This window comes from Gopherus flavomarginatus, chromosome 1 (assembly GCF_025201925.1).
Source record: "Gopherus flavomarginatus isolate rGopFla2 chromosome 1, rGopFla2.mat.asm, whole genome shotgun sequence".
Taxonomy (NCBI): Eukaryota; Metazoa; Chordata; order Testudines; family Testudinidae; genus Gopherus; species Gopherus flavomarginatus.
The window spans coordinates 2,740,966-2,764,717 of NC_066617.1; the positions used below are offsets into that span (position 1 = coordinate 2,740,966).

General features: G+C 54.0%; 1 protein-coding gene across 2 annotated transcripts in view; it reads right to left on the reverse strand.

The window, feature by feature from the left end:
- SND1 (staphylococcal nuclease and tudor domain containing 1) overlaps positions 1-23,752 on the reverse strand; it is a 576,429-nt gene that overhangs the window by 249,384 nt on the left and 303,293 nt on the right. For both annotated transcript variants that reach the window (XM_050952703.1, XM_050952694.1), the window contains one exon: positions 2,256-2,328. In XM_050952703.1, the coding sequence (XP_050808660.1) occupies positions 2,256-2,328 (73 nt within the window). The remainder of the gene's footprint in view (positions 1-2,255; positions 2,329-23,752) is intronic.

Here is a 23,752-nt window from a genome sequence, read left to right on the forward strand (position 1 = left end):
ATTAAAGATTTAAAAAGATTAACAAAGCGTCATAACGTGGTGATGTATGACCCCCATTTTATTTGTGGAGCCCCATCTTTTACCCGCTGCGAAGCGGCTGCATGTTTTACCTATTAAGTTACAGGCGCTCCTTAGAATCCTGTCCACTGTCACAAGCATGGGGGTTTGATGTGAGGAGGGGGCCTTGAGCCTTGCACTGACCGCACAAGGACCCCCGACGATGGAGAGTGCGCACCCATGCGCGCACGGAGGGAAGGAAAGCCACTAAATCTCCCGGCTTGGGAGGCAGCAAACAAGAGTTCAGCATTTTAAAGAGAGAGCGCTTTGTGCTCCTGGCAGACAAGGTCAAACTCGGCAGCTCTCGCGACTGAAACGTTGGCCTCGCCTTATGTCTCAGGTTTTACTTGGGATTTTAAATTGCTCCTGTGCACAATTTAACCAACATGTATTTTTTAAACCGTCAAAGCGCAGCAGCCATCCAGCACAGGCAGCTGTGAGATGCCTCTGCTCAATAGCAGGCTGCACAGGGCTGTCCCCAGGCCCCCCTCGAGAGGGCCCTGTGGATTTTGGACCGGGTCTTTCTGTCCACATCAGCTCCACAGAGGTTCTTTGCAAGGTCCCCGACTCCCCTCCTGTATGCAGGCCTCCGCAGACAGCACTTGGACTCAACGCCCCCTCCCTCTCTGCCTTGGGGAGGGGGCAGATAGGCGGCTCTAAGGCCAGAGATGTGAAGCACAGGGGCAGGCTGCATGGAGAAGACTTCGATCTAAAGGGATAACTGGCCTAGGCTGCACCCCTGAAGAATCCGACTTTAATGGGATTAACATACCTTGGAGCCCTCAGCCATGATGTTAAAGGGACTCCCTCGTTTCAAGGCCATGCCCTGGGATTTCAGTGACATGGGGTTTAAACTCAACCATGGCAGCCCCTCGGGGGCCCTGCCCAGCTACCCTGAGTTATTACGGACTAGGCACACCGCATGTAGAGACTGCTGTGTAGGACTGAGATAGGAATTGGGCTGGTTTATCAACACGGGGCCAGTGACGCACCCACCAGCGACTCCAGGTTCCTGAGCCGGTATGTCAGTACAAGGGACTGCTGAGAATCACTTTGCTTTAGCCAGCTGCACAGCTAGCCCAGGACGCCCCAGTGCAGGCTGATTCCAATGGACAGCCAGCCCGGCAGCGGCACTGCTACTCCCCCAGGACAGCAACGCCGCAGAGAACTCTGTGCTCCGGCTCCTGGGAGAAAGGAATCAGCTCCCGCCACACAACAGCGCCCCTGCTGGCCAAGCGAAGAATTGTACCAATGGGCCCTCGAGACATCCTTGTGTGGAGTCAGAAGTACGGTTGTTGCACACAGGCCTCAAAGCAGGCACCAGGCTGCAGGGCCAACCAGCCCCAGGGCTTTCCTTGGCACGAAGCCCTGCGACAACGCAGGGCCCATTTCCACATCGACTGCTTCGCCTAACACAGTCCCCAGTGCGCAGACAGCAATGTGCCGGGTTACGTGCGCTTATCCTACTTGTCTTCTCTTTCCCCTTTCCAGGCTGCAAGCGCTCCGAGCAATTCCAGCCTGAGGACAGCACGAGGCAAGCGCTCTGACTGCGTCATCGAACAAAGAAAGCTCGTTTCCTTTCTCTAGGCCTCAAACTTTTCGGTGCCGCTGCTCACATTCCAACACCTCCCCCTCCCACCTCGGCACGCAGGGCGGCTGCAGGGCGAAGAGCGGAGCCGAGCGCGCCGGCAAATTGGAAAAAGGCACTTGCAACACACAAGGGAATTGAAAAGGGCAAATTGTGTTTAAATCCGAGGGCTCTTCCCATTTAAACGATAATCATCAATCAGGCCAGGGTCTCGCTCTTAGCCCCCTACTGGGGCTGCACCACAAGTGCTGTCTGCGACAGTATGTTTCAGTAGCCACCCTCTCACCTGTGCCCAGAGCATGATGGGAAAGAGCCAGAGGCCCAGAAGCTGCGGCACCTTGAGGAAGTCCGAGCTAGTCCTTCAACAATAAAGCAGCAGCAACCATGTGGATTCAGGGCCCAGCAGAGGGCTCGGTTTGGAGAGCACAGCCTGACACGCTGTCTCCAGTCATCTCGCTGCTCCTTGGCATCCCCCCGCTGTCTGCTATACCCACATGTCATCGCAGTTTACAAGGGTGTGCACTCTCAAGCCCTTAGCAGTATCCTTAGGCTCTACCACAACACAACTAATAATGCCACACTGCATGGGCAGAACCATGCGGATCCTTACCCCAGAGATATCGGCCACCCGGTGTATTGGCACCTCTTTCTTGCTGTGCAATCCTTTGCCATTCTTGATAGCCCTGTTGCAGGGAAAACAAACAGAAAATATAATCAGCGTGGGAAAGCAAAGCGAGCTGTGCCATCTGCACTGCGCACGCCGGATGGCACCGACAGCTCGGCACCGTGCGCGAGGGGAGCCCAGACGCGCTCGTTAGCCTGCTAATCCCAATTACTGGTATTCAGCTGCTCACCTGAGCTATGCATGTACCTGATCAGAGAGAACATTTGTAGATGTTACCAAATTAAATGGCTTTGTTCCCTGCACAAGGGAAGGAATCAACAGGAAGAGCACACCAGGGAGAATCAAAAGTAATAAATGTTTCTTTCAGCGTTTAATCATGTGAAATATTTTAAATGCAAAATAAGCAGCCAGCATTCCAATTCGAATGGAAATACGTTCCTCCCAGGTAAAAAAGAAAAAGAAGAGAAGAGAAGTAGCCTGAATGAAGCAACACTGTACAAGGAAGTCATTTAACAGCCACAAAAATTAGCAAATGCTACAGAAGTGACATGAAGCCCCATTTTCAATTCCATCTGAAGCCATAACTATTAGAGCATATTAACAGGAAAAGAAGAATTGCCACGACAGATCATCTCGGTCCAGCCTGGGCAGCACTCTTCCTCTCTCCCTCAGCTCCGGTATCCTGCTGCCTTGCAGCCGTACTAGCTCCGAGCTCTAGCTAGCAGATTTTATCTATGGGGAAAGGAGCTTTGCCCACAGTTCAAAAGGAATATGATGCACACCTAAAATGTAAGTAATTGCCTCCTTCTGACCCTACTGGGATAGGCATCTGTGAAACCTGAGACCCCAATATCCAGCCCTGAGCTGTGCCAGAACAAGCCACTAGTCTGTCTCTGTGCTGCACCTAGCACAATGGGGTGCTGCTCCATGACTGGGGCTCCTAGCCACGAATGCAAAACAACAAATAAAATAATAAAATAAATAAGGGTCCCAGCCCAGTCTACTGCTTGTGGCAACAGCCAGCATATGACACTGCCACATGGCAAATTATTGGGGGCAGGGAAGAAATTCCTCTGCACTCCATCTTTCACCCAGTAGCAGGAGATACAGCCGACCTTGGAGCCTGCATAGCTACAGTGTTATTAAATGGCCAGATTCATCCAGGTCGTTCCTTTTCCTGAAAGCTGAGATGCTATCCAACTCCTTCCTGTAGCAAATCCCTTAGCTCAACCATGGGCTGTGTGATGTATTAAAAATGGACTTCAAGCAAATTGCAGCTCTGTATTTTATAAATATTGAATGAAAGAGCTTTGGAGTCCGAATGCTCCAGCCCGGAGACAAGTTGTTCCCCCCACCTCCACCGGTGTTGCAAGTCTTGCAATATTTGGGGTTTTATGTAAAGACCCAACTCCTGGAGTCATGTGAGATTCTCACATACAGAAATTGCTAGCCCTATGGTTCCAGAGAAAAGCTTGAAAACATGAGCCCCTCAAGGCTTGAACACCAGAAAGCAAATTTAAACAAATAATTTGTACAAGCCTGGAAGATAATAGGGTGATAAGTAACAGCCAATGCAGACTTGTCAAGAATAAATCACGTCAAACCAATCTAATTTCCTTTTTTGACAGCATAACCACCCTAGCGGATGCAGGGAGGGAGAAGAGAGGGAAGCAGTAGCCGTGATACAGCTTGATGTGAGTAAGGCTTTTGACACTGTCCTATATGACATTCTCATAAGCAACCTAGGGAAAAGTGGTCTAGATGAAATTATCAGAAGGCGGGTGCACAACTGGTTGAACGCACGAACTCAAAGAGTAGCTATCACTGGTTCACTACCAGAGGATGCATCTGGTGGGGTCCCACAGGGGTCAGTCCAGGGTCTGGGACTATTCAGTATTTTCCATTAATGATCTGGATAATGGAGTGGAGATAATGCTTATAACGTTCGCAGATGACACCAAACCAGGAGGGGCTGCAAGCCCTTTGGAGGGCAGGATTAGAATTCAAAACGAACTTGAAAAACTGGGGAGCTGATCTGAAATCAGTCAGAGGAAGTTCGATACAGACAAGTGCAAAGTACTTCACTTATGGCTTATCTCCATGGCACGTCACTGTGGCAAGGGAGGGTGTGCATCTACAGTGCATCAGTTTACCCCCTGCTGGGCACCTACACCAGTGTCCTGGAGTGCTTCTCTGGCACTTGCAGTGTCCACACCTAACATTATTGCATGGCAAGCCGGTGTGCTCTAGATTCACACTTTGACTTGCCACAGTGCCCTTACGAAGGAAAAATCAAATACACAACTATAAAATGAGGAACAACTGGTTAGGTGGCAGCACTGCTGAAAAGAATGAGAGGGGTTGCTCACCCTGTGCAGTAACAGAAGTTCCTGTTCTACCGCCGAGTCCATGTTTGAACCCTGAAGCAGAGGGGAGGAGAGTGGGTAGTGGAGCACCCATGGGGGGAACACATCTCTAAGAACCTCAGTTGCTGCACAGGTGAGTAAAGCCTCCTCTTCTTCAAGTAGTATCCATACAGGCACTCCACTGTAGGTGACCGTAGAGCAGTGCTCTTAGCTGGGAGGCTTGGGTGTCGGAATCGTATCAGTGAGGACAGGACAATGCATTCTAATATGGGATCTGATGGTGAGTCGTGGGTGATCGCATAATGCTGTATGAATGTGGCTGATGCGCAGGTGTCCGCCTTACAAATGTCCATAATCAGCACGTCCTTTGGAAAGGCTATGGAAGTGAACAACGATTGAGTGGAATGCATTCGAATGCCCAGTGAGGCCCATAGTTTATGTGGCTGGTAGCGAAGGTGAGTGCACTCGGAGATCCATTTAGAAAGTCTCTATTTCAGATGGCAGATCCCTTTGATCTTTCAGTCCCCGAGAGGAATACATGTGATAACTGAACGATTTAGTTCCTTCGAGGTGGAAGGCCAATGCTTAGGGTAGCACGGCCTCTCGCTGGTTTCCATGTGGTTTAGAGAAAAAGGATGGAAAGTGGATGGTTTGGTTCAGGTGAAAGGATGATGGTACCCTGGGTAAGAACTTCAGGAGGGGTCATAATGGGACCTTATCCTTGTAGAAGGTTGTGGGGGGGACGCCATAAGGGCACCAATTTCACTTGTCCAGCAGGCGGATGTAATCACTACGAGAAAGGCAGTTTTCATGAATAGGCGCATGGAGGAAAAGGTAGCAGTGGGTTCAAACAGGGAGCTTGTGAGGGAGCGTAAAACGAGATTGAGATCCCAAGGTGGGGTGGGGTCTCATACTTCACAGTACAAGTTGCGAAGGCCCTTGAGGACTAATTTTTTGGTCATCAAGTGGGTAAAAACCAGATGACCTTCTATCTTAGACTGGAATGCAGTGATGACAGCCAGGTGTACACGAATGGAGCTCAAGTAGAATCCTGGTCTTGAACTGAAGGATGTAGTCCAGAATGAGTGGTAAAGGAGCCCTCAGCACTGAAACACATTTGGTGCCGCACCAAGTCTGGAATCTTTACCATTTGTGTAGATAATGGATGGCGAATTGTTGAACATTTAATATTTAAAAGGATACCTTTTACCTCATCACAACAGGTCACCTCAGGAGCGTGGAACCATGTGTCATGGAGTCACCGGGTGATGCTCTGGAACTCCTCCCCACCAAGCCAGTCAGGACTTTGAGGAGCCTCCTCTCCCTTGGAGCAGACTTGTTCAGGGCAAGAAGCTCACACGTCTTCACCTCCTGGGTCTCTCCTTGGAGCATTCAGCATCCTCTGCCCCTCTGTGCACTTCCCACAGCGAGTTCGCCCCAGCGGGGTCCTGGGGAAGCCACAGGGTCCTGCACCCCCACTTCGCAGTCAGACGTGACTCTCAGCCAGCCAGTAAAACAGAGCTTTATTAGATGACAGGAACAGGGTCTAAAACAGAGCTTGTAGATACAGCGAACCGGACCCCTCAGCTGGGTCGATTCTGGGGGGCACTGAGTCAGATCCCCTACATCTCCACTTCACTCCTCACCCCCAGCCAGCTCCAGACTAACAATCCCTCCCAGCCCCTCCTCTATGCTCAGCTCCTTTCCCGGGCCAGGAGGTCACATGATCCCTTTGTCTCCAACACCTTCAGTTGGCACCTTTGCAGAGGAGGGGCCCAGGCCATCAGTTGCTAGGAGACAGAGTGCCAGGCATTTAGGGGCACTGGCCCTTTGCTCTGCCAGATACTTAAGAACTGCATAGGGGACACTGAGGAACCAACACAGTATTCAGAACAAACATTAAGAACATTCCTAGTTCGTCACATCTCTCCCCCCTTCGAGACTGAACTGAGCGAGGTCACTCCAGCCAGTGACCTGGAGAAGTTTGAACCCACCAACGTTCCCATGGATGCCCCAGCATCTCTCCCATTCCTCGGTGTGAGTTACACCAGGACAGTCCAGTCTCACGCCCTCCCTTCGGTCGGGTGTGCTTGATGGCACTTGCAGGCCACATGTGGGAAGGTTTATGCGGCCTGAACCCTTTTGCTATCCCCAATACCCCTGGGGTTCAAACTGGGACGGGGTCTTTTCCCAGCACTCTGGGCTGCAATTCAGACTCTGTTGGTTAAGAGCCCCCATCTTGGCCTTGGCCAGCTCTGGGCTTGGGCAGCCGCTTCCCACTTTGTGGCCCAGACACGATGCCTCTGCCGTCCCCCCTTACACTTTCCAGCTTTTAACATCAGTCCCACCTCCTTGAGGCAGCCCAGCCACCCCTTCACCTGGGACACCTGTTCCTCCAAGGTCTGGCTAAAGATGCACATGTTATCAGCGTCTGCCAGGGCTAAGTTCTCCATCTCCCTCTGCTTGTCTAGAATCTCCCCAGGCCTAGGCATGGGGTTGGCATCGGACACTGTGATGGCTTTAAGCTTCTGATAGCCCCCATAAAACCAGATCATCCTGTCTCCCTTGGGGATCAGCCCCACGGGTGAGGCCCATGGGCTGTAAAATGGCTGGATCCCATCTAAAGCCAGGATGTTCCTGACCCCTCTCTCCAGGTTCTGGGCTGTGTCACGGAGTGTGGGGGAGTCCGGCCCTGCACCTCTCTTCCTGGGACCCACAGTGACTCTTAGCCAACCAGTAAAACAGAAGGTTTATTGGACAACAGGAACACAGGTTACAGCAGAGCTTGCAGGCACAGTCAGGACCCCTCCACCGAGTCCTTCTGGGCTTTCAGGGTGCTTGGATCCTAGCTAGGATACCCTGAATTCCGCCTACACAGCCCCAAGCCCAAACTCAAACTGCTTCCCTCCTGCCACTCCCTTCCTTTGTCCCCTTCCCGGGCAAAGGTGTTGACCTTTCCCCTCCCTTACCTAGCTCAGGTTACAGGCCCTGGCATCGTCCATCCCCTGAAGTCCTCCCCTGCTCTCCCATTCCCCACACAGACAGTCCCTACTGCATCACATCTCTCCCCCCTTCGAGATTGAACTGAGCGGGGTCACTCTGCCCAGTGACCTGGGGAAGTTCAGGGTCCCCTCTCCGGGACAACGCATCCGCTGTCAGGTTGGCACTTCCCTTCACATGGACCACGTCCATGTCATAGTCCTGCAGGAGCAGGCTCCACCTCAGGAGCTTGGCGTTGGCTCCTTTCATCTGCTGCAGCCAGGTCAGGGGAGAGTGGTCGGTGTACACGGTGAAGTGTCGCCCAAAGAGATATGGCTCTAGCTTCTTAAGGGCCCACACCATGGCCAGGCATTCCTTCTCGATGGCCGCGTAGCTTTGTTCCCGGGGTAGCAGCTTCTTACTCAGGTACACAATGGGGTGTCTCTCCCCCTTTTCATCCTCCTGCATTAACACCGCCCCCAGTCCCGTGTCTGAGGCATCGGTGAACACCATAAAGGGTTTGTCAAAATCTGGGTTTGCCAGAACTGGGTCGCTAACCAGAGCCTCCTTCAGCGCCCGGAAAGCCTCCTGGCACTGCTCAGTCCAGATCACCTTGTCTGGCTTCCCCTTTTTGCACAGTTCAGTGATGGGGCCGGCTATGGCACTGAAGTGGGGCACGAACCTTCGATAGTACCGCGCCATCCCAATAAAGGCCTGGACCTGCTTTTTGGTTTGGGGAGCAGGCCAGTCTCTGATCACCTCCACCTTGGCTGGTTCCGGCTTCAGGCAGCCGCTCCCCACCCGATGGCCCAGGTAAGATACTTCAGCCATCCCCACCTTGCACTTCTCAGCCTTTACTGTTAACCCAGCCTTTCGGAGTCGGTCCAGGACTTGTTTAACCTGGGACACGTGGTCCTCCCAGGTCTGGCTGAAGACGCAGATGTCGTCAATATATGCCACGGCAAAACTCTCCATCCCCCTCAGTAGCTGATCCACCAGGCGCTGGAAGGTGGCCGGCGCTCCCTTGAGGCCGAAGGGCAGGGTCAAAAACTCAGAGCCCCAGAGGCATGATAAAGGCCGATTTCAGCCTGGCATCTGCGTCCAGCGGCACTTGCCAGTAGCCTTTGGTAAGATCCATAGTGGTGAGGTACCGAGCACCTCCCAGCTTGTCTAGGAGCTCGTCAGGCCTGGGCATAGGGTAGGCATCAGATACGGTGATGGCATTGAGCTTTCGATAGTCCACACAGAACCGGATTGACCCATCCTTCTTGGGAACCAGCACTACTGGCGAGGCCCAAGGGCTGGAAGACGGCTGGATCACCCCCAAAGCCAGCATGTCCCTGACCTCTCTTTCAAGATCCTGGGCAGTTTTACCAGTGACCCGAAAAGGGGAGCATCTTATAGGGGGGTGTGACCCGGTCTCCACCCGGTGGACAGTCAAATTAGTGCGTCCAGGCTGGTTGGAAAACAGCTGTCGGTACAGATGCAGCACCCCTCTGATCTCAGCGTGCTGGCCCAGGGTCAGTTGCTCAGAGAGGGGAATCGCCTCCAGGGGGGAACCAGCTTTTGTCCCAGGGAATAGATCCACTAAGGGGTCATCTCCCTGCCCCTCCCAATGTCCACACACGGCCAACACCACATTCCCCCTGTCATAGTATGGTTTCATCATGTTCACATGGTACACCCGACGGTGATGTGCCCGGTTTGACAGCTCCACCACATAGTTTACCTCATTCAGTTGCTTGATAACCTTGAAGGGCCCTTCCCAGGCGGCCTGGAGTTTGTTTCTCCTCACGGGGATAAGAACCATCACCTGATCCCCGGTGGCGAAGGCACGGGCTCGTGCTGTGCGGTCATACCAGACCTTCTGCCTCCTCTGGGCTCGGGCCAGATTCTCCCTGGCCAGGCCCATGAGCTCGGCCAGTCTTTCCCGGAAGGTCAGGACATACTCCACCACTGACTCTCCCTCGGGAGCGGCCTTCCCCTCCCATTCGTCCCTCATCAGGTCTAGGGGCCCCCTCACCCGCCTTCCATACAACAGTTCGAAAGGTGAAAACCCGGTAGATTCCTGGGGTACCTCCCTGTACGCAAACAGCAGGTGAGGTAAGTACTTGTCCCAATCTTGCGGATGCTGGTTCATAAATGTTTTTAGCATCATCTTCAGCGTCTCGTTGAACCTTTCTACCAGCCCGTTGGACTGGGGGTGATACGCTGAGGCCCAGTTGTGCTGGACCCCACATTTCTGCCATAAGGACCGGAGCAGGGCCGACATGAAGTTGGACCCCTGGTCCGTTAAGACCTCCTTGGGGAACCCCACCCGGCTGAAAATTGTCAGCAGCACATCTGCCACTGTGTCTGCTTCGATAGAGGACAAGGCCACCGCCTCGGGGTAGCGAGTGGCAAAATCCACCACTACCAGGATGTATTTCTTCCCTGACCGGGTCATCTTGCTGAGGGGTCCCACTATGTCCATGGCCACCTTCTGGAAAGGTTCTTCTATGATGGGTAAAGGCCTCAAAGCCGCTTTCCCCTTGTCCCAGGCCTTCCCCACCCTCCGGCAGGGGTCACAGGATTGGCAGTACTGTCGGACCTGGGTAAAGACCCCAGGCCAGTAAAAGTTCTGTAGCAGACTCTGCCTGGTGCGCCGGATTCCCTGGTGCCCTGCGAGAGGGATGTCATGGGCCAGGTACAACAGCTTGTGACGGAAGTTCTGGGGAACCACCAGCTGCCTCCTGATCCCCCATGACTCTACTTCCCCTGGGGGAGCCCATTCTCGGTACAGGAACCCCTTCTCCCACAGGAACCTCTCCTTGCAACCTCTCCTCATGGTCTGTACCGCACTAAGGTCAGCCCGGTCCCTGTGCTTCCGCAAGGAGGGATCTTTCTGCAACTCGGCCTAGAACTCAGCAGCTGGGACAGGAATGGGGACCGGCTATCTCTTGCTGGCTGGGTCTGAGGCCGCAGCCTCTCTGCACCGTGCCCCTGGGCGTTCCCCGCTCCCTGAGTTAGGGTCCTGCACCTCAGGTCGAGTACCTTCCCCGTTGTCGGGGAGCAGTGCCATTTGCCGACTCTGACTACGAGTCACGACCAGGGCACTCTGGGTGTTACTAGGCCAGTCCTCAAGGTCCCCTCCCATTAACACGTCAGTGGGCAAATATTGGTGTACCCCCACATCCTTGGGGCCCTCCTTGGCCCCCCATTTCAGGAGTACCCTCACCACGGGTACCTTGAATGGGGTCCCGCCCACGCCCATCAGGGTCAGGTAGGCGTCGGGCACCATCCGATCTGAGGCCACCACCTGGGGCCGGGCCAGCGTCACCTCTGTGCCCGTGTCCCAGTACCCAGTGACCTTCCTCCCATCCACTTCCAGGGAAACAATGCACTCTTTCCGGAGGGGCAGCCCCGCGCCCACCCGGTAAACCAAAAACCCGGAACCGGGAGCATCCATAGGTGGTATGTTGCCAACCCCCCTTTCCTGGGAATGTAGCCCCTCCTCCGATTGGGTTTTTACCCAGTCCACCCTCTGCGGGTTGGGTCTGCTTGGTCTGTCCCTGAGCTTGGGGCACTGGGCCCGTATGTGACCTCGTTGGCCACAGCGATAGCAGCCCATATCTTGTGGGTCCCCTTGAGTGGGTCGGAGGGACCTGCCGCTGGATGTTCCCCTTTTGGGGGGGGTTCTCCATAGGCCCCCACTGGGAGGTCCCATGATGACTCTCTCTCTGCGTTGAGGCAGGCCTGCTCCTTCGAGACTCCTCCCTGCCATCCCCTGCCCGACTGTCCACAAATTGGTCGGCCAGCTGGCCTGCATGCTGCGGGTTCTCCGGCTTCTGGTCCATCAACCACAGCCTCAGGTCGGACGGGCACTGCTCGTACAGGTGCTCCAGTATGAATAGGTCAAGCAGGTCCTCTTTAGTTTGGGCCCCAGCTGTCCACTTGCGGGCATACCCCTGCGCCCGGTTGACCAGTTGTAGGTATGTGACCTCACGGATTTTACGCTGGCTCCGGAACTTTTTCCGGTACATCTCAGGAGTCAGCCCAAACTCACGGAGCAGGGCCTGTTTGAACAGTTCGTAGTCCCCTGCCTCCGCCCCTTTCAGTCGGCTGTACACCTCCACGGCTGTGGAGTCCAGTAAGGGGGTGAGAACTGCGATCCTGTCTGCAGGGTCAACCCTGTGCAGCTCGCAGGCATTCTCAAAAGCCGTCAGGAAGGTATCTATGTCCTCCCCCTCCTTACGCCGGGGCAGCAAGTGCTTATCAAAGCTCTTTGTAGGCTTGGGTCCCCCCTCACTCACCGCAGCCGGAGCCTCACTGCTCCTCAGCCGGGCCAGGTCCAGCTCATGTTTACGCTGTTTCTCCTTCTCCTCCCACTCACGCTGGCGCTGGTTCTCCTCATGTTCACGCTGTTTCGCCTTCTCCTCCAGCTCTCGCCTCTTTAACTCGAGCTCTTCCCGTCTCAGCTCCCTTTCATATTCCAGCCGCCTCCGCTCCACGGATGCCGAGCGTTGCCGGGAGGATCCCCTGCTGGGGGGTGGGCTTCGCCGTGAGGCTCCCCTGCTGGCTGAGGTGTCACGGTGCCCTCGGTATACACTGGGCTCCTCCCCGCCCTTCCTCTACGCCTAGGAAGGGGGGGGACTCGGGAAGCCCTCGTCTGCCGGCTGACCACTCCCAGCGGGGACAGACACTGGTGCCTGCGCTGCATCTGCTCGGCTGCTTCCCTCAGACAGGGCTCCGTTCATTCATGCGGTCTCCCTCCTCCAGCTGGGCAATCAGCTGGTCCTTGGTGCATCTCCCCGGGCGCAACCCCCTCTGCTAGCACAGCTCCAGCAGGTCGCACTTGCGCCGCTTGGCATACATCTTCCTGCTGGCCACTCACAGGCCGAGGTGCTCGCCGCTCCCCACGGTTTCCAGGGGGAACCCTAGTGCACCAGCCCTTCGTGAGGTCACCACCTCTCTGCCAGGGTCGAGCTGCAGACTCCTCCGCCCCTGGGACCGCTCGCTGCAATCCCCCGGGGGACCCTGTTACTGCAAAGTTCTTCTCACAGGGCACACACTCCCAGGGGTTAATCACCCCTTCGTTTTACTGCTCCCCAGTCACTTACTGCAGGAAGCGCCGTCCACGGGGTGCAGTATATCCCACCGCTGCCACCAGTTGTCACGGTGTGTGGGGGAGTCCAGTCCTGCACCCCTCTTCCTGGGACCCACAGTGACTCTTAGCCAACCAGTAAAACAGAAGGTTTATTGGACAAAGGTTTATTGGACAACAGGAACACAGGTTACAGCAGAGCTTGCAGGCACAGTCAGGACCCCTCCACCGAGTCCTTCTGGGCTTTCAGGGTGCTTGGATCCTAGCTAGGATACCCTGAATTCCGCCTACACAGCCCCAAGCCCAAACTCAAACTGCTTCCCTCCTGCCACTCCCTTCCTTTGTCCCCTTCCCGGGCAAAGGTGTTGACCTTTCCCCTCCCTTACCTAGCTCAGGTTACAGGCCCTGGCATCGTCCATCCCCTAAAGTCCTCCCCTGCTCTCCCACTCCCCACACAGACAGACCCTACTGCATCACAGGCTGCTTTCCCAGTGACTTTGAACAGGGAACACCTGATGGGGAGATTGTCTCCCACCTCAGGGAAGAGATCCCCACGGGGGTCTTCCCCCTTCTCCATCCAATCCTCCCTCTTCAGGTCCAGGGGCCCCTCACTCTCCTCCCATCCAGCAGCTTGAAAGGGAAGAACCCTGTGGATTCCTGGGGTACCACCAGCTGCCTCCCGATTCCCCCTAGTACTACTTCCCCTTAGGGAGCCCATTCCCAGTACAGGAATCCCTTCTCCTGCAGGACTCTGTCCCTGCAGCCTTTCCCAAGGGGGTTTGCAGCGCTGTGGCCAGCAAGTTCCCTCAGCTTCTCCAAGGAGGGATCCTTCTGCAGCTCAGTCTGGGATTCTGCAGCTCAGTCTGGGATTCAGCGGCTGGGGCAGGGAGTGGGACCTGCTCCCTCTCGCTGGCTGGGCCTGAGGTCACAGCCCCCCTGAGCCCTGTCCCTGGTAGCTCCCTCCCTGCTGTGTAATCACTTCCCAGCAGCACGTCTGGACCAGGCAAACCTGTTTGGCAGCTGACCTGCCCTGCCCGGGTGTCCCCCCACTCAGATGGGATCTCAGCTCCCCCCGTGCTCAGCACTGCCCTTGCTGTCCCAGTGGGGGCAGGCAGCGAGCTCTCTGCTCTGGTCACAGCATCAGAGCCAGCATGAGCCCCCTCTCCGGTGTGCAGGGGCGCGGGGAGCATCTCTCCCTCCCACTCAGCCCCAGGGGGCTGGTTACAGGTAGGCAGGTATCCTGAGCCCAGCAGCCCCTCCCCCCTGCCAGCCAGGTTATTTGCATTTTCACTGACCATTTCCATCCTAGCCAATTGGTTCCCTGGATTTGAATTCAAACCCTCGGCCGTTACAGGAGCGGGGCCTGGATCTTGTCCCATGGGGAGACAGTCACCCCCCAACAGGGCCTCCCAGCCGATATCCTGGAGAACCCCAACTACCAGCCAGCCCGACCCCTCCTGGGTCTGCACAGGGATCTGGGCCATAGGCAGGGCGAGGGGCTTCACCCCACGGACCTTTACCCAGGTCCCACAGCCCCTCAGCATCTGGGGCTGCACCACCACAGTTCTCTGTCCCAGGGTCTCGCCCCCGCAGGCGTGTTTCCCCACTGACCCCTGGGCAGCCCCCTATGTCTCTCTGCTCCAACATCACCAGTCCACGCTGCTGCTGCTTCTCCTGTAGCTTTTCCTCAGGCTCTTGCTCTCTCTCATGGTCCTCTCGCTCTCTCGGGCTCTGCTCCCATCCCATCCGTCTCCAATCTCCTGATCGGGAACCCAATCGTGAACTCCCTCGTCTGACTGGGGACCAGACTCTCGGGAATGCCTGGCTGATGCTCCAGCTGTTCTCAGATCCTCTTGTAGCCCCATCTGGGCCAGGAATCTGCTCCTCAGAGTGGTCCTCCTCCTCCAACTGCACGATTAACTGTGCCTTGGTAAACTTCCCTATGCGTAACCCTCTCTTTGTGCACAGGATCACAATGTCCTTCTTAAGGAGATGGTGATAGGCCATCACTTCACCGTTCCCAAGTGGTTCTGGACTCACAGGCCTGTGTGCTCTTGGCTCCCCCATGGTTTCCAGGAAGAACCCCTGGTGTGCCAGCCCTTCTCGTGATCACCACCTCTTTGCCAGGGTCGAGCTGCAGACTCCTCCACCCCTGGGACTGCTCCTGCAATCCCCCGGGGAACTCTGCTACTGCAAAAATCCTTCTCTCTCCCAGGGTCGAGCGGCAAGCTCCTCCACCCGAGACTGCTCGCTGCAGTCCTCAGGGGGACCCCGTTACTCCAACAGTCCTTCTCGCTGGTCACACACTCCCAGAGGTTAACCGCCCCCTGAAACCGTCCCACTCTGAGCCTTCAGCACGCCTGGTCCTCATTATCCCCCCTTTGTTTTACTGCTCCCCAGCCACTTACTGCAAGAAGCGCCATTCACGAGGTCCAGTACATCCCGCCGCTGCCACTAGTTGTCACGGAGTTGTGATGGAATAGGGGCTGTCTGTGTGGGGATGGGAGAGCAGGGGAGGACTTTAGGGGATGGACGATACCAGAGCCTGTAACCTGAGCTAGGTAAGGGAGGGGAAAGGTGAACACCTTTGCCCAGGAAGGGGAACAAGGGAAGGGAGTGGCAGGAGGGAAGCAGTTTGAGTTTGGGCTTGGGGTTGGATGGGCGGATTTCAGGGTATCCTAGCTAGGATCCGAGCACCTTGAAAGCCCAGAAGGACTCGATGGAGGGGTCCTGACTGTGCCTGCAAGCTCTGCTGTAACCTGTGTTCCTGTTGTCCAATAAACCTTCTGTTTTACTGGCTGGCTAAGAGTCACTGTGGGTCCCAGGAAGAGGGGTGCAGGGCCGGACTCCCCCACACTCCGTGACAGGAGTCACCGGGTGATGCTCTGGAACTGCTCCCCATCAAGCCAGTCAGGACTTTGGGGAGCCTCCTCTCCCTTGTTCAGGGCAAGAAGCTCACACGGCTTCACCTCCTGGGTCTCTCCTTGGAGCATTCAGCATCCTCTGCCCCTCCGTGCGCTTCCCGCAGTGAGCCCGCCCCAGCGGGGTCCTGGGGAAGCCACAGGGTCCTGCACCCCCACTTTGCAGTCAGACGTGACTCTCAGCCAGCCAGTAACACAGGGGTTTATTCGATGACAGGAACAGGGTCTAAAACAGAGCTTGTAGATACAGCGAACCGGACCCCTCAGCCGGGTCCATTCTGGGGGGCAGTGAGCCAGACCCCCCACGTCTACACTTCACTCCGCGACCCCAGCCAGCTCCAGACTAACAACCCCTCCCAGCCCCTCCTCTCTGCTCAGCTCCTGTGATGCAGTAGGGACTGTCTGTGTGGGGAGCGGGAGAGCAGGGGAGGACTTTAGGGGATGGACGATGCCAGGGCCTGTAACCTGAGCTAGGTAAGGGAGGGGAAAGGTCAACACCTTTGCCCGGGAAGGGGACAAAGGAAGGGAGTGGCAGGAGGGAAGCAGTTTGAGTTTGGGCTTGGGGCTGTTTGGGTGGAATTCAGGGTATCCTAGCTAGGATCCAAGCACCCTGAAAGCCCAGAAGGACTCGATGGAGGGGTCCTGACTGTGCCTGCAAGCTCTGCTGTAACCTGTGTTCCTGTTGTCCAATAAACCTTCTGTTTTACTGGCTGGCCGAGAGTCACTGTGGGTCCCAGGAAGAGGGGTGCAGGGCCGGACTCCCCCACACTCCGTGACAGCTCCTTTCCCGGGCCAGGAGGTCACCTGATCCCTTTGTCTCCAACACCTTCAGCTGGCACCTTTGCAGGGGAGGGGCCCAGGCCATCAGTTGCTAGGAGACAGAGTGCCAGGCATTTAGGTGCACTGGCCCTTTGCTCTGCCAGATACTTAAGAACTGCCATGGGGACACTGAGGCACCAACACAGTATTTAGAGAAAACATTAAGAACATTCCTAGTTCGTCACATCATGAAGGAGTCATGCCTTCAGGTGGAGAATCTCCAGATTTGGATGGAGAATTTGGCCTGCACTCAGAGAGGCGGTGTAGATTTGGCTGTAGAGTTATTGGAGGACAAACCACCATGTGCAAGAGAAGGTACCATATCTGTTGGGGCCATTAGAATGACTTCAGCTTGCTCTACTTGCATCTGTGAAGCACCCTGAATATTAGCGGAAGAGGTGGAAAGGCATAGAGGAGAGGTGCATTCTATGTGATGATAAAGGCATCCCAAGGGAACATGACTTACAAGGAGAGGCTGAGGGAACTGGGATTATTTAGTCTGCAGAAGAGAAGAGTGAGGGGGGATTTGATAGTTGCTTTCAACTACCTGAATTGGGGTTCCAATGGAGGATGGAGCTCGGCTGTTCTCAGTGGTGGCAGATGACAGAACAAGGAGCAATGGTCTCAAGCTGCAGTGGACGAGATCTAGGTTGGTGCCACAAAGTCCCTGGGTGATGCTCTGGAACTGCTTCCCACAAAGCCAGGCAGGACTTTGGGGAGCCTCCTCTCCCTCGGAGCAGACTGGCTCCAGGGCAAGAAGCTCACACGTCTTCACCTCCTAGGTCTCTCCTTGGAGCATTCAGCATCCTCTGCCCCTCTGTGCGCTTCCCACAGCGAGTCCGCCCAGGCGGGGTCCTGGGGAAGCCAGAGGATCCTGCACCCCCACTTCGCAGTCAGACGTGACTCTCAGCCAGCCAGTAAAACAGAGGTTTATTCGATGACAGGAACAGGGTCTAAAACAGAGCTTGTAGGTACCGCGAACCAAACCCCTTGGCTGGGTCCATTCTGTGGGGCAGTGAGCCAGACCCCCAAGTCTGCACTTCACTCCTCGTCCCCAACCAGCTCCAGACTGAAACCCCCTCCAGCCCCTCCTTCTCTGCTCAGTTCCTTTCGCGGGCCAGGAGGCCACTTGATCTCTTTGTCTCCAACACCTTCAGTTGGCACCTTTGCAGAGAAGAAGGGCCCCAGGCCATCAGTTGCTAGGAGACAGAGTATCAGGCATTTAGGTGCACTGACCCCTTGCTCTGCAGCAATCACACACCCTTATTCCACCACCTAGATACTTAAGAACTGCATAGGGACACTGAGGCACCAACACCATATTCAGAGAAAACATTAAGAACATTCCCACTTCGTCACAGTTGTATATTAGGCAACACTATTTCACTAGGAGGGTGGTGATGCACTGGAATGGGTTACCTATGGAGGTGGGTTACCTCAGAGATTTTTAAGGCCCAGCTTGACAAAGCTCTGGCTGGGATGATTTAGTTGGGGTTGGTCCTACTTTGAGCAGGGGGTCAGGACTAGATGACCTCCTGAGATCTCTTCCAACCCTGATATTCTATGATTCTTCTATGATCTGGGGAGGATGAGGAGAGGTTGGCCGGTGGTGTGACCACTTCCTCATGTTCCTCGAAAGGCTCTCTTTGGTTTGAGGGGCTTGGAGACTGAGGAAGATGAAGAGGGTGCATGTCAGCTCCTCTGATCAGTAGTGGCTGAGGAAAGTGTTGCCTGTATGCCACCCATAGGTCCCAATGCGGGCAAACAGGCATACGGGGCGGCATCCATGGGCACCTGTAACAAGGACCTGGCTTGGTTCTAGTGTCCTGATATTGAGGGGGTGTAAAGGATTCATGTTGTGCCATCCCCTGATATGATGGTGGGGTGTGCAGTGTAACTGAGCAATCCTCCTGACTAAAGAAGATGGGGGGCAGTTCCAGGAGGTGATGTAGTGTGTGGTATCATTTGCATCTCTGCAGGAGAGACATGAATTGGTCCTGCTTTGAGCAGGGGGTTGGACTAGATACCTCCTGAGGTCCCTTCCAACCCTGATATTCTATGATTCTATGAATTGTTAGTAGTTTGCTATGGAGAAGCAGCAATGCCGCAGTTTTAGAAACAACCAAGTCTCTTAGGAACCTGAACTCTGTGGTACCAGCACGATCATTAATCGGTAACGCATGATGTGAGTGCACTGGTGCCAGATGGGGTCGGTGCCAAGCTCAGCTGAAGTCCACCAAGTAGCCAATAGGTGGTGCCAAGGGCTTTGCCTGTGTCAGGGGCTTCACCAGTGCCGAGGCATTAAGCCATGGGGAAGTTGGTACCAACTGAGATTTCTGATCTGTCTTTGTAAGTGCCCCCTTTATGTGATCCTGCCCTTTTAGGTTCCTTTGAACTACCAATATTACTGGTACTGGAGGTACTTGGGTGATGAAAGGAGCTAGGTCTCACTCCAGAAGATGTGGGGGCCACTGATCTCAGGGGGTGTTTCTTGTCATCCTGACTAGGAACTGAAGACTCTCTCTTCACAGTGTGCCGTGAGTGTAGGATGGCAGATGACGGTGCTGATGGAAACCGCTGCACAAGAGAGGTATCAAGAGTCAGGGTCTAGCCACAACGAGCCTTCCATCATAATTTTCGTTTCAGTTCACAGGCCTCTTGGCCTGCATTTCCAATTTGAGGCAGTGGGTACACTTCTGTGGTATGTGCCCCTCTCCCAGACAATAAATGCACCGTGAGTCGCCGTCACTCATGAGGATGGCCTTGCGGCAGGAGAGGCACCTCTTAAACCCAGGGGAGCCAGGCATAACCCTGTGCAAGCAGAACTTTGCTGTAGAGTAGAATGTAAGAACTTACACTAAGCTAAAAGGTAATGGAGAGGAAAGAACAGAAAGAAGAGTTTGTGTTTGGCGGACCTTTGGGGAGAAGAAAATAAAGGGAGGGAGCAACTACTATCTACTTTGAACAGAAACTTATTGCCACTACAGACACTAATGATGCCTGTGAAGGGCTCTGCTAGGGATTCCGTCCCAGACCCAGGGGCATTGAGAAGGAAGTAAGGGCAATTGGACCGCATAGCACTACAGAAGCCGCTCATGGTGAAAGATGAGGAAGAGAACATGTGCAGCCCAATGGGCACTGCTACTGAAGATCTCTGATCCCAGGGGCAAGGACACTAGCTCACCTAACGTGGAACACTCATAAGGGGACACATCTCGAAGAAGAACTGGGGGCTCTAGTGGATCATAAATTGAATGAGACACAGTGATGTGGTTGAGAAAAAGGCTGGTATCATCCTGGGGTGTGTTAACAGGAACATCTTCTGTAAAACGGGGAGGTGACTGTCCAGATCTACTCAGTACTGGTGAAGCCTCAGCTGGAGTACTCTGTCCAGTTCTGGGTGCCACCCGTTAGGAAAGATGTAGATAAATTGGAGAAAGCCCAGAGGAGAGCAGCCAAAACAATGAAAGGTTTAGAAGACCTGACCTATGAGGAAAGGTTAAAAAACTGGACATGTTTAGTCTTGAGAAGAGAAGGCGGAATGGGGACTTGATAACAGTCTTCACATATGTAAAAGGTAGTTATAAAGAGGACTGATCTGTTGCTCTCCATGTCCACAATAAAGGGTACATTAAGAAAGAATGTGCTTACTCTGCAGCAAGAGAGATTTTGCTTAGATATTAGGAAAACTTTCTGGCGACAAGGAAAGTTAAGCACGGGGACAGTCACCTAGTATCCCTGGTAGAGGTCGAACAGGTTGGTCGTAATCCTGTCTCAGAGCAGGGGGTTGGACTAGGTGACCTCAAAGCGTCTTCCAGCGCAACATTTCCATGGTTTTAAGATCCACCCAACATTGGCTAAAATACCAGGACATTAAAAGCAATTAAAATCAATCTTGTAGATCCCAAGGCCAGAAGGGACCCTTGTGATCACCTGCTCTGACCTCCTGTACAGCACAGGCCACAGGGCCTTCCCTGAATTAACTCTTGGTTGAACTGTACTTCAAGGGCCTTTAAGAAGTGATTGAAAAGGACGGCAAGATAAACCACAGTGGAGCTGAAGAGCTGCTGACTTTTGGGGCACCACACCGTAACACCAGCGTCGCTCTGCCATCTAGTCTTACCACTTTTGTGGACTGCTTGCAAACGCATCTGCGTGAGAAGCCATCCGGGATATTTATAAAGTTTTCATGTAATTTGCAGCTTGTCTCACTTGTTGGAGAGGAAAGAGGGAGAAAGATCAAGCAATACCCCGGATAAGCTCACCAGAACTGAAAGGTCTCTGAACACAGACTGTAGGTTAAAGGGTAACACACACATTTATTAAAGCCTGGAACAGCTCCTTCCCCTGACAGGTTTGTCCTTTTCCGTTTGCAAATGCCAAGTTTATTTTCCAGGTGTTTCTAGCGGAGCAAAAGCTCATTATGGCTGCTGTTGGTCAGCCTCTCGCTGCACTGGCCTCAGTGATGTCAGCAGGAAAGGAGCAGGGCTCTGTATCTGTTAATTGCTACGTGCAGCCCAGCAGGGGGAGCTCACCACACTTTTTAATGAGGCAAAGTGGGGTCTGTTTAATTTTCCAAATAGATGGATGTTGTTATACAGCCGTAAGTGTTAGACTGTAGAGACATGCCTTTCGTTTAAAGGCCAGGAGTAAAGGAAATCAGCACTCTCTATTTTACAGATGGGGAAACTGAGGCATTCCCAGCCCTCTGGTCTATGTACTTGGTCACACTGCCTGTCTCAGCAATGGGAGATTTAAGCAGGCATGAGGTGAATGTCCCACTGGGTTAGACCAATCTGAGGGGAGGCAAGGAGTACAGCTATCAACTTGGCTCCAAGCTGCCCTTGCTGGATAATATTACTGAGATGGAGGCAGCACTTCCAGGAGTCCTCCTCCATCATCCTGGCCCATGTAGTTGCCAGTCAGAGGAAGCACCGAGACTGCCCTTGTTCCGTCAGTGCATCTCCTCACAATGGGAAGAGGCTGGGTTTTTCGGCTGTCATCTGGCCATGGAGTTCTGATGGCTCAGCTGCAGGCTCCCAGCACGGGGTGGGGAGACCACTCTGAAATGGACTTTTTCCATGCAGAGATCCCAGGGCATGGTGCGGGACTGCTGCTCAGCCACCATGACCAGGGCTCTGCTGAAGGGTTCAGGGCACAATCACCTTCCCGTTCAGCATCCGAGGCCGCTGGGGAAGACGTCAAAGTTCCACGGGCCTCACTGCCATCAGCGTACTGCCAGCACGCAGACAGCTCGGCACCTTTTCTTCTCCCAGGCACCTGAATGAGACCAATCCTGGTGGTGGGTTGGGGAAGGACTTGGAGAGTCCGACAAGGACAGTTATTGGATGAGGAGTCACCCATTGCTTCCAGAGACCCAGGTGGCATGATGGGCAAAATGCCCATGCTCAGCACGATTCTTCTTGAACCTGGGCCGTGCGGAACCTTGGAGACTTTCACAGAGGATGGCAGTGATGCATCCTGCCCAGGGTCACTCCTGAGACGCTGCAGAGGGGGCAGAACGCAGCAACCTTCCCTGCCTGCAGAGACTAGCCATGGAGTACACGCCAGGCCAGCACTCTAGCAACCACACTGGATCCCTGAGCATATCCGTGGGCAATTCGAGGGCTTGACTTTGACCTATAAAGCCGTATGTGGCTGAAGTCCTCTATCATTGCTACTTCCCATGCTCTGCTCTCACTAACTTTCCTGGCCTGGACTACCTGGGGCAGCTCTGGAACTGACATCCCCAGCACTTTGGCCCCAGAAGGTTGCTTGACCTTCACAGCTTGTTGCCAGTCCCATCTGCTCTCTCCAGCTGCTGGATACAGCGATTGACCTTCCTGGGTGTTGTGTTTTCAGAACTGCTAATGGACTAGGGGTGGAGGGGATGTTACTCTTGTGTCTGGGGGTTATTGTGTAGGCTGGAAATTAGCCTCAATTTCACCACCGCTGCAATGGCCCCCAGTACAAGAGCTTGTGTTTATCACTGCTTGAAACCGGGATGAGCTGCAACAGACTCAATCGCCGCTCCCCTGCCTGTGCGTGGCATCGATGGCTGGAACCAGGGCAAAGGCTGGTACAAACAAGGCCTCTGTTTCAATCATGGCGGAGTGATGGGCACGGTTTGGGGTTTTTTTAAAGAGGTTTCTTGCTGTTGCCAGCAATGGTCACCTCTGCTTTAATGGTATTTCATTTCCATAGCTGTCTGCCCAGACCCAGGCACTCGATGGACATCTCTATACATTGGACCACAAATGAGAAGTGTCGCCAGATCAGTCCTGATACAAAACCCACCCCTTTCCCCTGCTCTGGGTTCGGCCTTGATTTCTGCAGCCCTTAGACTCTCACATTAGACTCAAAATAAAAGCTCCTGACTTCTCAAACTTCCCCTTCCAGGCCCACTAATGGCTGCTCCTAGACACGCAGTGTGCCTTTGTTCAGACTGGGCCGTGATCATCATAAAATACAAGAGAAAGGTTCAAAGCCCTACAGAGGCTTTGTAGAGCAATCAGTCTGCTGAGGGGTATCATTTGGGAGCAGTGGAAAACAGGCCAACCTCTTAAATGGTAGGCACAGATTTTTAGAACTCAGAGCCACTCAGTGCTTCCAGGGATAAGTGGCTTGGCAGCAGATGGCTGTTTGCTGGAAAGCAGCTACCTGCTCCGCTTCTGAAAGAGAAGTTGTTAAACTTGCTAGCAGTGAGTTATTATAGCAAGTTGCCTACCGTGTTCCACCCAAACTCACTTGCTGACGCTTCAGGATGGTAGAATTGTTCAGAGGGGCCGGACTCATCACAGCTTCACACTCTGAAATCGCGAGAGTCCTGCCAAGTTTAGAGGTGCAATGTCCCCACTAGATGGTATCTTATTCCAGAAGAACAGGTTCTTCCAAAAGCAGAGGTCAATCTATCATTTGTGCTTATGGCCCACGAGACTCACCTGGTGGCTGTCATTTCTGGGGGTTCAGATACCACATCAGGGCACAGTTGGCTCCCAGAGCGGGCTGAAGAGGTGGGCTTTTAGGGACACAATTCTTTGAAGGAGCTGTTAAGTCACAATCCTTTCTGCCTTTGCCCCAAAAGATGCTCAGAGGGAAACTCAGATTCTGATCTCAGTTGTCCCACTGTCAATCCAGAATAACTCCCTTCAGTGGAGTTACTCTGGATTCACACCAATGTAACAGAACCTGGCCTCATTCGTGAGAGTTACTGCTGAATGCAAACCTGAACTCTCCCTGATGGGGACATCGTGAAGTAAAGAACGAAGGGGGGGGGGAGGGAAGGAAGAGAGAGAAAGCATTTAAAAAAAAATC